Genomic DNA, 15,265 nt, shown 5'->3' with positions numbered 1-15,265 from the left:
GTGATGATGAGTCCAGGTATACCAATGTAGTGGAAAGGGGTGGGTAGACATGTACTCCAGATGCCAGGTCTACCAATATAGTGGAAAATAGTGGGTAACTTGTTTTCCAGAGGATAGGTCTACCAATATAGTGGACTGCAGTGAGTAGACCTGTTCTCTGGGGGACTGGTCTACCAATATAGTAGAAAGAGGAGGGTGAAATTTGACTTGACTCTGTTTTCTCTTATAATGTTTAAAATATTTTTCGAATCTAATTTAAATCTCATTTAAAAGAATTTAGTCTTAGATTTTTACAAGGTTATGGAAGTAATCTTCTAAAAAAACTAATTTATGTGAAAGTCAAATGTAGATTCGCTCACAACTTTAATGCTACTAGATTTTTCACTCACGAAGTAGAATTTCTGCTCACAACACTGTGGAGCTTAGAGGGAGCAAGAACACCACCATACCACTCATAAAGATGCTAACAGCTAAGATGGCAAAAGTCTTGTTTGAATCCCTAACATTAAGGGGTATCATTTAGTAACTTAAGACAAGGGTCCTCAATGTGGTTGCACGAGAGGATGAAAAAACAATAAATAGTAGATCTAGCTAGCTATATCTTTCTAGTTACTGTTAGCTCCACAATGGATTCTCTGGTCTGATCTTAGAACAAATTGAACAGGAAGAAACCCCTAAATGCGTACATGCAAAATATCAGGTAACAGCACCAAACTACGAATTGACCAGTGACTAAGCTAAAGGTCACTTTATCATGAAGAGGATTTCCCCTTCTAGCATGGGAACTTCTATTAGATATCACATAGGTTCTAAGCTAACTAGCTACAAGTTGGCATATATAAGCAAACAGGTTGACATATGACATCTCAGAGACAACTTGCAAATACTCCAACAGTTCTGAGAAAGTGAACAGGCCAGGTGAGTCTTTCATCCTGCAGGGTTTTTCACTGCCACAGTCTGGTTGGCTGTGCGGGGGGGGGGGGGGTTGTTTGTTTTAAAAGGAGCTTTGGATGCAACTGCCTCTACAGCATAAAGATCTTCACTGCATGATTGAAAGTAAATGGTGAGTTTACCTAAAAATATTTTAAAACAGATTCTGCCTGAAGTGCTGAAAAGTTACTGAGAGTAATGCATTACATCAGTCCTTGACCTTTCGTGGTTGGCTCTACATCCTATAGCAGCGATTTTGTGGTTATGCCCACCAACCCAAAGTCTCAAAAAGATTGGGGATTCCTGAAATAACAGATGCAGTTAATATTATTTGTTAACTCTAGGACATCACTTTAAAACAAAACAAGAATGATAAATGTTTGTGAAATGAATCCTTCATTTTAAGAAAGGACTCAAAAGTTAGCTGGGAAAGTTGTCACGAGCAATCGCAAAACAAAATATTCTTACAAGGGAACTCCAAGAATAAATCTTGGCAGGCTGATTCCCATGTTATCACTTTAGAAAGTACACCAAAGGAACATGAAAAATAGCAGGAAGGGAGCATCTTTTATACCACTATAAAGTAGAGATAACCAGAAAAAAATGCACAAAAAGACTTGTTCCAGTTCTCTCTCCCCCCCCCCCTTTTCTTAGTTTTTTTGTTCAACCATCAGGCTACTACAACCTTTTTCCTCAGAATCAGGTAAAGGTAGGTTTTCTAACTGTGGGGGGAGGGGCTCAGCCCCTTTAATAAAGATTTAATGGGATGCTATTTACCAAGTGATGGAACAAAGTTAGAGTCCAGTGGCATCTTAAAACAGACAAAGTTTTATTTGAGGTATGAGCTTTTGTGTTCACGCACACTTCCTCAGCTAACACAACTATCCACCTTGATCTACCAAGTGATGTTATTTATCTCCATGCCATGAAAAGCTTTAATTGCCCATTTCTACACATGAAGTCTATATTAAAGGACAGGCCTGTTGGCAACTCAGGTAAAGGATGTCTGCCTCCTTCCCTGTCTCCTATTTCTTCTTTCTTTAAGATTCCCAGTTCTCTCTCCCTTTTCATTACAGCTCTACTCTCACAGGAATACACACTCTCACCCTATCGCTAACCTGGAGCTGTTATGAATAGAGGTGAAGAAGACTCCCAACCCCTCAATCTGGTGTTCCTTCCGTGATTCCCTCCTTCCTGTCCTCGTAATTGCTGTTTTTATGTGTGCATATTTTATTGTGTTGTATGTGTATTTTAACACATGCGGGTTAATTGTTTGCATGAAGTATTTTTGCTTGGTGTTAATGGTTTATAGCTGTGCTTTTATGTTTTTAATCTATTAGCTGCCTTGGTGGCCCCATGAGGGCAGAATTGAACCCAGTCAGCTGGATCCCATCAAAAGTGGTAAGCAAGATCGCCCTCAAGAGTTCAGGCATAGCAACATTAAACTGCTTATGAACTTCTGCTAAAAAACCCAATAATGGCTAAGTAAGAGAACTGCTGTGGAGTCTGTCTTCTTTTTCACAGCCTTCACCACCTATTCATTTCGCTCTCTCTCTGTGGTTTAATAAAAATCAAATTGATTTGAAAAGGCTGCTCTCCTTTCATGAAAATATTGCACCACACAAGCTTTTGTGTAGAAAAGAACCCTGCATTCAGGCTGCCCTGACCTGGAGAGCCCAGGCTAGCCTGATCTTATTAGAAAGATCTTGGAAGCTAAGCAGGGTTGCCCTCCCCTTTGGTATCTGGACGGGAGACCACCAAGGAAGTCCAGGGTTGCCTCAGGCAATGGTGGCAAACCACGTCTGAATGTCTCTTGTCTTGGAAGCCCCACAGGCTTCCCATCAGCTGGCAGCGAATTTGACCGCAAGAAAACCACATCCCGCCCGGGTCAGGTGGGGTGCTGTGCTGTGCTGGACACCCTCACTTGTCGCCTCTAGATTCGTGCGCTCAAGGAATACTCTACTGTAGCATTTCGACGTTGCTGGCGCGTCCTGTTGAGCGGCGGGAAAGCTCTTGGTTCTCCCCTGGCTCCCCCCGCCACGGTGGCTAACGGAAAAGGGGTTTCTCGGCTGCCGGGAGCGCAAATACTCCAGGAACAGACGAGGCTCGGAAGCTGGCAGGGTCTCGCCTTTAAAGGTCTGCTGGGGGAAAATGAAAGGAGACAGCAGCCCTCTGGTGTGCGGAGAAGCGCCAGCTTTGGGGGAAGTTGTCCGGTCACTTTGGCAGAAGTGCAGCTCACTCTCAAGCAAGGACTCCCCAAGGGGGCCAGGCAAACTAATATAGAATAGCATGCGTGGACTGCACCAGCTTGCACATGTGAATGACTTAGGCTGTATATTTAAAAGGCAGTTACTCCGAAGCTTCAAATTAAAAGTTTGATAGCCGCGTTGGTCCCTAACAAATCCCAAAGAATCATATTAAGTGAGGACGACAGCGCGAACGTGCTCTTTCGCGGTTTTGCTTGGCTCTCTTGTTCGCGTAGTTCGATGGGACTTCTTTGTGAGGAGACCCTCTTCGCGCCGGCGGGCTGTACGCGGAAGACTTCCCTCCGCCCACGTGGAGCGGTGTCTGGTTCTGCTTAGAGAAAGCGGAGGCATCTGCCTGACCAGACCTGACCCCAGCGCTGGGGAGGGGAGGGGACCGAGAGGCAGGTTGTGGCTCGTGTCGGGGTGGGTGGGTGAGGGGTGAAGACTCCACGCCGCTCTGCAAGCCAACCACCCCCGGGAAGGGAGGCGGCGGCGGGCTCTATTAATGGCAGGGCTGCCCGGCCGTCTCCTCCGTTGCCGCGGAGTGCCTCCTCGCGAGGAGCATGCAGTGCTTTCCCTGCTTAGTGGTGGCCCTCAGCTGCATCCTAGTCGCCTTGGGGCTGCTGATCGTGTGGCTCTACGGCCACACGCCAACTCGCTACGGAAAGCACGCGGGGGAGAAGCAGGCCGGACAGGAACGCCGCCTCCACCTGCCCGCCAAATGCGCCTGGTTCCTGCAGGAGTTGCCGGCTTTCCTAGTGCCCGCGCTCCTGCTGGCACTGCGCAGCCCGCCGCGTTTCGCACCGCTGGGCTGCAAGCTGCTAGGCGGCATGTTTTGCGGCCACTACTTCCACAGGTGAGAGAGCCCGAAAGGGGCAGCAGTCCAGGACTCCCCTACCCCTGTAGTGGAAGTGGCTCTGATTGGGGCTTCTGGTGCTTGAGGCTGCGGGACTCCCGCTGCTGACTCCAGAGGATGTCCATATCTTGGAGCAAGGTGGATTGCTGTTTTTGCTGAGACGCCAGGAGGCTCTGCGGTGCTCAGATTTTTGAGAGCAATCGGTGGAGCAATTTTTACTTCTTATTCCGAAGTGATGCCCACAGTGTTTCACTATGCTTGCTCCCAAGTAAGTGTATTGGGGTACACCTATATTGTTTCCTAAGCCCCCTGATTGTGGCAAGAGTAAGCAGCTCATGCAGCAATTCTAAGTTGCCTTCTAAAAGAAATAGGATCTCAGTAAGCCTTCTGAGTAAATGTTAAGGTTGGGCGATGTGACTTTTGGGGAATAGATGTTGCTGTCACATATGCAGTTTTGTGGGGAAAAGTAAGGCTGAAGTCCTACACTTGTTTGTTTGGGAGTAAGCCCATTGAATAAAGTGGGTCTTGCGGCTATCTACTGTGAATAAATCACCTGTGATGCCATAGTAAGCAGAGGCTTAGAAAAATATAACTCTGCTTAGGATGGCACTGTTGGACTTATTTCTGGGTCTCTTGCTTAGGATATATCTGAAAATTGAATCTTCGGTAGGAGTGAAGTATTCAGAATTTCTGTTCCTCGACTTTTGCTTTTCATCTTTTAAGGAGGATTTTTAAAAAAACCCACCAGCTGGCTAGTCCAGATCTCACCTTTTTCAGATTCACGTGAACATACAACATGCCTTATAATGAATTCGACCGTTTGTCCAGCAAGGTCAGTATTGCCTACTCAAACGAGCAGTAACTCTAGTAATTAATTGGTGATGTCAGGGACTGAACCTGGGACCCTCTATGTGCAAAGCAGAGGCTCTTCCCATGAACTGTATTCTGTTCAAAACCAGGCTTCTTAGCAAGATAAGCAGGGTTGACTGTGGTTAGTACTTGGATAGGAGACCACCTTGAGGGGACAGGGGCAGGCTATTCAGCCACCTCTCTGAATATCCTCCATGCCCCCAGCAGGGGTCAGTCGACAGAGGTTGATATGACTTCAGGTGCAAACACACACAATAAAAATATATAAAATAGCAAGAAAAAAGTTTCCTAAGAATGGGTGGAAATTAAACTACATTGGGTCCCCACTGGAGAGGAAGATATATTATAAATGAAGTAAATAAGTTAAAGCAGGTGAAACTGCTTTCTCCTGCACATGAAACAAGCTTACAAGAAAGGTTCTTTTGCTGTAATTAACATTGGTGATTATTGTCAGAATTATCCTTCCATCCTGTTCCCTATTCTGTACAGATGTATGTGGCTCCTCATTCTACCAAACTGAAACGTTTTGAAATACTAAATAGCTGTGCTAATGAATAAAGACATTTACAAAAGGGGTGAGGGGAGGACTTTTTTTTGTAAGGGCTGTAACACATTTCCTATATAGAAAATGTTTCTATGTAATTAATAGTTTCAGACAAAAGGCAAAACTACTTATTATACAGGAGATGATCCCCAAGTAGATCTCTCAACACTTTTTTCCACTTTAATGCAATTTGAGTAGGCTCTGATTTTGCTAGGACTGACTGGTGTTAACTTTTTTATGCCATGCAATTTTCTGTCTCCCCTCCCCCAATAACTGAGGGGGGGGAGGAGAAGACACAGATATCTGTAGTAAATTGTACTTTGTTGTTGGGAATTTAATTAATTGGGATTGTAGATTTAGGCTGTACTCATCAGGACTTGCATTCAACTTAATCTGATTGCTACAGTACACCCCGAAAGTAACATTCCAATTCAGATAAGTCTGCTAGTCTGATTGTTAAAGGACAGTTACAAATAAAGCTTTCATCTCTGTATAAAAGGCACTCTGTAAATGTCATGTTAAGTGTAATTTCATTTTTAAAGTAAATGAATATGGTTTAGTCTTGCTATCAACACTTCAGTGTTGACAAGGATAAGATGAATATTCTAATAATTTTTTAAGTGGGGGATGCAGCCAATAACACTCAAGCTATATAAAGATATGACATTTGGTTTTGGCTCCTTGTGATTTTAGCAGACTCTTCAAATGGATTGAAATGAATAAAACTGTGTAGAAGACAAACTTAATAAAATTGGTTAGTGTAAATTCCTGAACAAAAAATTAAGGAATGTTGACTCTTTGGCTAAAACATTATTTGGAAAGCTTAACTGACTGATGGTACAATCCTGAACAGACATTCACCTTTCTCTTTTCTCTACTGAAGCCAAGAGACGTTGCAGAATGTAACTCTTCTTAGTAGAGTGCTTAAAATGCAACCTAGCTTGATGTAGTCTTACTCAGGAAAGCGCTTCCACCTGCTGATCCTCTTGATCAAGGGTTGCAGGTAGCTGCTGGTTTCAAGTGCTACCAAAAAGCCAGTAACCCTTTGACTGAAATCCATAACCCAGAAATAATAGGCTCTGTTGTAGGTTCAGGTCATGTTTGACACTACTCTGTCCACTGGCTTTATCTTTGCCTCTACCCCTGTCGGAGGGCTGCCTAGAAAGAGCTGAGAGATACACTTGGGCTATAATGGGTAATTCAGTTTATTTTGATGGCTGAACAATGCAGCATTCTGCATGGTGGAGAGCTACACATCTGAAAGAATTACAATGCCTAGAATGGTTTTCAGGTTCCCTCTCCCCTTGGGACTTCTGACACTTTGGGATCTACCTGTTGGGGGAGATATTGCAGTCCTTGGTCCAGTACTCACCCATCTCCTGGAAGGAGTTGCACTGGAATGCTGTCTGCAGTTTGTGGCTGGAGCCAGGCTGTGATCCTCCGAGGAGAAAGGGGGTACTGGTTTTTGGCCCAGCAGTAGCAGTGATTAAAGTAGAATGGCTGGTAAGTCACCCAGAACTGTGGACCATGGTTGTGCTTCCTGTTTCTCCTACCTACATGTGGGGTTATTGGCACAATATCATGCAAGCAGCGTGGTGATATTATGACAGCAAATTTGTGCAAATTGGCCATGTTCCCTCTTTGAGAGGCACTGGTAGCAATTGCTGGAGAAGGAAAGGTTGTTAATAAAGTAGCTATGTTTTCAGGAGTCAAACTCTGAGGGATGGATTCTCCCTTCCTTGCTTACCTGTATGTGATGGATCAGTAGTACTCACTCTGTGACTATTAGAGAGCCACATCTGCAGTTGCCATCAACCAGTTTGCTGTATGCCCTGCATAGTGTTCTATTTCTTTGTTCCTGCCTTGGTTTCTCTTCCTCTGCCTTTGTTCACTTTCTGGATGCCAACTCTTTCCCCCTTCCTCCTGGTGGCCATTGTTCTTCTAACAGTTTTCCTTTATAGTTTCATCTCTAGCACATCTCCAGTCACTCATCTTTTTCAACATACCCATGTTTACTTCTAAGTGCATTGTCAGAGGCACTGAGCAAACCTCTAGAACCCAAAATTAGAAGGAAAGCTGCTGTGAAAATGTCCTTCTTGCAGAATTCCTGGAGGGTGGAAAGGTGTTCTAAGCCTGCATGTGATTTGAGTGTCCTGCTAAGGGTTATTTATGGCCTTAGCGAGCTATCATTGACTGTACAGTTAGACTCTTAAGGTAGGGGCAGAAGACACTGTGTATGAAAGTGTGGAGGGAAGCTCTTTTCTACTCCCTTTGAGTTCACTGGGTTTAGATTTATGCCATTTATTTTGACATCAGTAAGTCATGCTGGTGTTGGGGATGGACTATGAGCTGAGAGAATTTAAGATGCCAATTAGGTCCCACGTTGCTCTTGATTTGTGCTGCCTGATTCCAGTCCCTATGCCAGTAGAATATGCAGGCATTCTGTAGAATATGTTGCGAGAGGGATTTAACTGCCATCCTAAACTGCTTTAGAATGGCATTAGGACTGTACAATGGATTTTCCAATAAGTAACTGGCAGTGGGGGTTATTTGCCAGACTACTGTAGTTTACAGGCTGGCCTAAACCGATAAGAAGATTCTTTGGGTCCCTTGGGTTCTTCATACCTCTGAGCACTGCTAAAGTTGGCTTAAGAACTTGCTTTCAGGGTTGTTGGTTTTTATGGAAGGTTTTTAAAAGTTATTCTTCAAAGAAATTTATCATGTTTAGATTTATTTTGCATTGTCATTTTGTCCTAAAGGGACAATGTTTTTTCCTAGAACTCAGTGATCATTAGTGACTTGCCATCTATTTTAAAACAAAAGAAGTTTTGGATTTTACGTAGCCTAATTCTGGTCCAAGTAAGAGTAATTTGGTTCAGTCAAAGATATTCACAAGAGAAATTAGTTCCTGGACCCAAAATACTATTTGAAGGATGTTATGCTTCAAAATTGTTTCAGCTGCAAGGCAGAAGTTTTTGCTGGTCTTACATTATTTTACTTAGAAATCTGGTTCCACCAAACAGTGGACCTTGGTAATATATTGCTTTTACATGTTGCTCTTTTTTGGGGGGAGACACCCAATATTAATACTGATTTACCTATTTGGTACCCTGCCTTAACTGAAAGCATAAATTTAGCAGCATTTTTCATATTCTACCAAAAAAGTTACTGAGGGAGTTGTGAGTTTGCTGTTTGGTGCTTGAAAAGATTCCCACAAGTGAGAAGTTTAATTTCAATAATTTTTATTGCTTGATGAAGCAATTTCTTACTTCAGTTCTCAAGGAGGAGTGGTTTCTATAGAAATCACAGGATGTTACTGTTTATATAACTTCTGAGGATATATCTTGCTTAAACAATGGTTTGGGGCCTTGTAGACCCAGGCAGCCAGTTACTATAAATCACATGGGAATCATAACTCCTACTCTCTTATTAGTCATAATCACAAAAGACTATTTTGCATATATTCAAAATTCCCATTTACAAAATACAGAGAATTTGTCCCTGTTCCCAAAGATGTTACAGTCTAAGGCTGGGATAACCAGCCCCTATGGTCTGCCAAAGATAACAGAATGTCTACATGTGGAGATGTCAGCACAATGACAAGCAAGTGAGGACTGCAATTGGCCACACACACTGTGAGCAAGCTGAGTGCCCCCAGCGCTTCCAGTGATTCGGGAGCTAGTCTTGGACCTGGCTGGTAGCTGCATGGGTCTGGGAGATGATGACAGGCATAAGCCAAGCCTTCTCCTATCCTAGGAATACAGCCAGTGCCTCAGGGACTCCCCTTGATTGCTTGGGTGGAGAAACAGCCCTGTGTACAGAACAAAATGATCTCACATGCCACTTTTGGTCATGCAGTGCCAGAAGTTGCCTACCCTGATTAATGTGAGCAGGACAACAAAGGGGGGGAAGGTGGTGGAGGTACAGGTGTGGATAAAATAGGGGAAGAATATGCCCTGACCTGGGTGGCCCATGCTAGCCCAATCTTGTCAGGTCTTGGAAGCTAAGCAGGGTTAGTCCTGGTTAGTATTTGGATAGGTGACCACCAAGGAATTCCAGGGTTGCTATGCAGAGGAAGTAAATGGCAAATAATCTCTTGCCTTAAAAACCCTGTGGGCCACCATAACTTGGCTGTGACTTGATGGCTTATTATGCACACATACATGTGCTTTCACTTTAGTTATGTGTACTCAGGCTTGGGTTTAGTAAGAAAAGAGAATTAAAAGATTGTTCTGCGGGCTTAATGGAAAGGTGGATTTGAAGAGGGATTTGAAGGAAGAGTGATATATAAGTTCTGGGAGACAGTTCCAGGAGAAAGGACAGATTTGTCTCAGGGAGCAGGACATTTTCAGAGACTGAAAAGTGGTGAATCTGGAGTAATGAATATTCAGCAGTGGGGGAGTACATAGATGTAAATGTGGAAGGACTGGTGGGCAAGGATTTTGTGCTGGATTAAGGAATTGAGAATCAGCCATAGTAGGGACTTACATAGGGGTTTTCTGGAGTCAAGACATAAATTATTTTAATGGAAGAGTTCCAGACAGAGATTAAGGAGCCAGAGTGTGATCACAGAAGACCAGAGAGGAGGAGATCGAATATGAGATATGACCTACAGAGCTGATAGAGGAGCTGTATTTTACCTGTGAAAGAGATTCACAGCATGAGTTAACAACAGACTGAATATGAGGGCCAAAAGACATTTATATCCTGCCGTTCTGCCCTTACAATAATAATAATAATGTTTAATTTGTATCCTGCTCTCCCCGCCGAAGCAGGCTCAGGGAGACTCACATAACATAACATATTACATAATACAATTCACTTATATATATTATTACATTAAAACCATCTAATTAAAACCATCAGATTCAATTCCAGCAACTTAGTTTGGTGCTACAGTGTCGATGTTACTCATCTTACAATTTTATGTGACGACGGTTCCACATTAAGAAAAAGCCAACTGAAAGAGGGTAGTCTTGCAGACCCTGCAGAACTGGGTAAGGCTCCGCAAGGCCCTTACCTCTCCTGGTAATTGGTTCCACCAGTGGGAAGCTGTGATCGAAAAGGCCCTTTTCTCTTGTAGCTTTCAGTTTGGCCTCCTTCGGCCCAGGGATTGTCAATAGATTTTGCAAACCAGATCTCAGTACCCTCTGGGGAACATATGGGGAGAGACGGTCCCTAAGGTCGGCAGGTCCTTGGCCATATAGGGCTTTAAAGGTAATAACCAGCACCTTGTAATGAATCCGATACACAATTGGCAGCCAGTGCAGTTCCCACAGCCTCAGCTGTATGTGCTCCCACTTAGGGAGTCCCAATAACAGTCTGGCTGCCACACTCTGCACTAGCTGCAGTTTCCGGGTTCGGCACAGGGGCAGCCCCACGTAGAGGGTATTACAGTAGTCTAACCTTGAGGTGACTGTTGCATGGATCACTGTTGCCAGGTTGCCGTGCTCCAGGAAGGGGGCCAACTGCCTCGCCCTCCTAAGATGAAAAAAGGCGGATTTAGCAGTGGCTGCTATCTGGGCCTCCATTGACAAGGAAGGCTCCAGTAGCACCCCCAAGCTCTTGACCTTGCACGCCGTTACCAATGGTGCACCATCAAAAGCTGGTAGGGGGATTTCCCTTCTGAGGCCGCCACGGCTCAGGTAAAGGACCTTTGTCTTCGCTGGGTTCAACTTCAACCTACTTAGCCTGAGCCATCCTGCCACGGCTTGCAACGCTAGGTCCGGATTTTCTGGGATGCAGCCAGGCCGTCCGTTCATCAATAGATAGTACTGGGTGTCATCAGCATATTGGTGACAGCCCAGCCCATACCTTTGGGCAATCTGGGCAAGGGGGCGCATGTAGATGTTAAACAACATCGAGGAGAGCACCGCCGCCTGTGGCACCCCACAATTAAGTGGATGCCTCTGGGACAGTTCTCCCCCAATCGCCACCTTTTGTCCCCGACCATCAGGGAAAGAGGAAAGCCATTGCAAGGCCAGCCCCTGAATCCCTTCGTCGGCAAGGTGGCAGGTCAGTAACTGATGGTCAACCGTATCGAACACAGCCGATATGTCTAACATCAACACCGCCGATCTGCCTCGATCCAGATGCCGCTGGAGGTCATCCACCAGGGCAACCAGCACTGTCTCCATCCTATGACATGGGTGAAAGCCTGACTGGTGAGGATCTAGGACGGAAGCATCATCAAGAAAACTATGCAACTGTAATGCTACTGCCCTCTCAATAATTTTGCCCCAAAAGGGCAAATTTGAGACGGGCCGGTAATGTGCCAATTCAGCCAGATCTGATGTAGCCTTTTTCAGGAGAGGGCAGACCACCGTCTCTTTAAGAGGCGTTGGAAAAAGTCCCTCTGAGAGGGATCTATTTATGATGTACCGTATAGGACACCTAAGCTCCCTCTGGCAAGCTTTAATTAGCCAGGAGGTCCAGATCATGAGTTGTTGCGCATACAGTAGAGAGGATTCTGTCAACTTCCTCCAAGCTGAGTGTGTCGAAGCGATCCAGAACTGGACCAGAACACAGGCACAGGGCCTCGTGTTCACATACTGTATCCAATGTGGTGTGGAGGTTGTGGCGGAGCAATGCGATCTTAACTGCAAAAAATATCGCAAAAGCCTCACAGCCTATCTCTAATTCCCTAGCATTTGGCCTGCCATTACAAGGGCCATCAAGGAGGCTAACAAATTAAAACATAATAAATTCACATTATAAAACTATTAAAATTACACACACACACACACCCAAAACACATACATCATTAATAATACTGTAGTAACAGTATTTAAAACACTGGTCAGGAAGGAGGGATCACTTAGGTGATGCCAAATGAACCTAAAAAGTCTTCACCCACTAAAGTTGCCTGCCCCCAACAGCCAGCACCTGGCATGGCATCCCCAGTGCAATTATATTATATGGAAGTGATGTCATCATGCTGGGGAGGCAGCATTCTGGTATTTTGGGCAAAATATCAGAGTGTCGCCACAGGACATTTACAGAGTGCCTTTTCCACTTTAATGCAATTTGAATAGGCTCTGATTTTGCTAGGACTGACTGGTGTTAACTTTTTCATGCCATGCAATTTTCTGTCTCTTATAGGATGGGGGAGACTTGTCTTGGCAGTAGTATGTGCAAAAAGGATCTAGGGGTCTTAGTGGACCATACAGTGAACATGAATAAGCAGTGTGATACAGTGGATAAAAACGCGAAATCAATTTTGGACTACATCAATAGAAGCATAGTGTCCAGATCATGTGAAGTGATGGTATCGCTTTACTCTGCTCTGGTTAGACTTCACCTAGATCAAGTTTGTCCAACTTGCGGCCCAGAATGGCTTTGACCCCAACACAAACTCATAAACTTTCTTAAAACAGCACCTGGAACTGCGTGCTGCTGCAGCAGCAGATCCTGGGACTGAGGTTACATCTGGTTGCTTTTTCCTCCTGCTTGCTTTCCCCCCCTACCACTACCATTATATGCCTAGTTCAGGGGTGGCCAACGGTAGCTCTCCAGATTTTTTTGCCTACAACTCCCATCAGCCCCACTGGCCATGCTGGCTGGGGCTGATGGGAGTTATAGGCAAAAAACATCTGGAGAGCTACTGTTGGCCACCCCTGGCATAGTTTGTGGTGGCCCTCTTGGAGCTCTTCACAGCCAGCCTTGGTTTTCACCATCTTGAATAATTCTGTGTCATCTGAGTCATCACTTCTAGTTCCAGATCAATATAACACTACTCACATCTAATTCCAGAGAAATTCTCAGGGCAGCTTACATGCTCATGCGTATGCGTGAGTATAAAACATATAAAAGACATAAAAACTATAAAACCGTTTAAAACATAAAAAAATTAACATTTTGATGCTATGGTCTTAAATTCAAGTTATGTTCTCTGTTAACAGATCTCAGATGTTCCTTGCTGCTGCTGCTTCAGGGCAGCATGCAAGAGGTGGTCTAGACGTTACCTGAGGACTGTAGTGGCCAACAATCTAGTTTGCAAATGCCTGGTGGAAGAGTGCCATCTTACAGGCCCTGTGGAACTGTATGAGCTCTCACAGGGCCCTAACTTCTTCAGGTAACTCGTTCCACCAGCGGGGGGCCACTACAGAGAAGGCCCTGGCTCTAGTTGTCATGAGCCTGGCCTCTTTAGGGCCGGGGATTAAGAGCAGATTTCGTGATTCAGACCGAAGTGATGTCTAGGGAACTTATGGGGAAAGGCGGTCCCTAAGGTATGCAGGTCCCTGGCCATATAGGGCCTTAAAGATAAGAATGAGCACCTTGAAACAAACCCGGTATGCAATAGGCAACCAGTGCAGTGCTTTCAGTCCAGGTTGAATGTGCTCCCGTAAAGGAAGACCCAATAGCAACCTGGCTGCACTAGTTGAAGCTTCTGCGTTTGAGACAAGGGCAGCCCCATGTAGAGGGCATTGCATACTACTATAGTCCCAGTCCCAGTCCCAATTCTTATGGGACCCCACTGTTTACTTTTCATCCATTGTGAGAACTGTCCATTTATTCCTACTTTTGCTCCCTGTCACTTAACCGATTTTTAATCCATAAGAGAACCTTATCCCATGACTGCTAAATTTACTCAGAAGTCTTTGGTGAGGTACCTTATCAAAAGCCTTTTGAAAGTTAAAGTACATAATATCTACTAGGTCATCATTGTTAAATGCTTGTTCATTTTCTCAGAGACATCTTAAAAGGTTGGTGAGGCAGGACTTCCCTTTGCAGAAGCCATGCTAATATTCCTTCAGTAGGTGTTGTTCCTCCATGTGCCTAATAATTCAATCTTTGATTACAGCTTTTACTAATTTGCCTGGGACAGATGTTAGGCTGACTGGCCTGTAATTTCCTGGTTCCCCTTTGGGTTCTTTTTAAAAAATCGGTGTAATATTTACTACTGGTCTGGTACAACAGCTGAATTTAGTGATAGGTTACATATACAGGTTCATAGTTCAACTCTCTCCCATTTGCATTCTCTAAGAATTCTCAGGCGTATGCCATCAGGATCTGGCAACTTTTTAAAATTTTCCAAGAGAGAGAGAGATTGTCTTGATGCTTTCTGCAACCTGCTTCTCAATTTGCTTTGCATACATTATTATCAACTTACATTTCTTTTGCCAGACCCTGTGACATGACTTAAGCACAATGTCCCTATGGTTATGTGAACCACTGCCTGGCAGGGAGTCCCTTTTAGGCTCCAAGGTCTCTTGCAAGCCACAGGAGTCTAGCCCAAGTCACTAGACTGCCACCACCCCAAGTATACACCCTAGGCAGGAGATTGGGGAGTTCTCCAGCCCTTACCGGGAGATGTACAGAAATCCTGCAAGGGAGGTTTGCAGAATAAACAGGTTACTCTTTAGCAAGTAGCCAATAGTCTGGACACTAGATTTAGGCTTTGAGACTTGATAGCAAAAGACTCCGCAGCATTTAACTATGGTATATAAGAGATATTTTATGGTGTGCAAATAAACTTAAAACATTGGTTATAGGAAGGAAGAAAACAAACCTGAGCTTAACCTGCCTATCTATACAGTTAACATAGAAGATGATGAAGAAGAAGATATTGGATTTATATCCCGCCCTCCACTCCGAAGAGTCTCAGAGCGGCTCACAATCTCCTTTACCTTCCTCCCCCACAACAGACACCCTGTGAGGTGGGTGGGGCTGGAGAGGGCTCTCACAGCAGCTGCCCTTTCAAGGACAACCTCTGCCAGAGCTATGGCTGACCCAAGGCCATTCCAGCAGGTGCAAGTGGAGGAGTGGGGAATCAAACCCGGTTCTCCCAGATAAGAGTCCGCACACTTAACCACGACA

General features: G+C 44.6%; 2 protein-coding genes across 2 annotated transcripts in view; both read left to right on the top strand.

Moving 5' to 3' along the window:
* The window catches only part of QPCT (glutaminyl-peptide cyclotransferase), a 440,295-nt gene that overhangs the window by 374,724 nt on the left and 50,306 nt on the right, over positions 1 to 15,265 (top strand). The gene's annotated exons all lie outside the window — the stretch shown is intronic.
* SRD5A2 (steroid 5 alpha-reductase 2) overlaps positions 3,678 to 15,265 on the top strand; it is a 90,311-nt gene continuing 78,723 nt past the window's right edge. Inside the window, exon 1 of the mRNA XM_060244012.1 lies at positions 3,678 to 4,032. Coding sequence (XP_060099995.1) covers positions 3,740 to 4,032 — 293 coding nt within the window. The 5' untranslated portion in view covers positions 3,678 to 3,739. The remainder of the gene's footprint in view (positions 4,033 to 15,265) is intronic.

This window comes from Heteronotia binoei, chromosome 1, assembly GCF_032191835.1.
Source record: "Heteronotia binoei isolate CCM8104 ecotype False Entrance Well chromosome 1, APGP_CSIRO_Hbin_v1, whole genome shotgun sequence".
NCBI lineage: Eukaryota > Metazoa > Chordata > Lepidosauria > Squamata > Gekkonidae > Heteronotia > Heteronotia binoei.
This window is presented reverse-complemented; position numbering and strand designations above follow the sequence as displayed.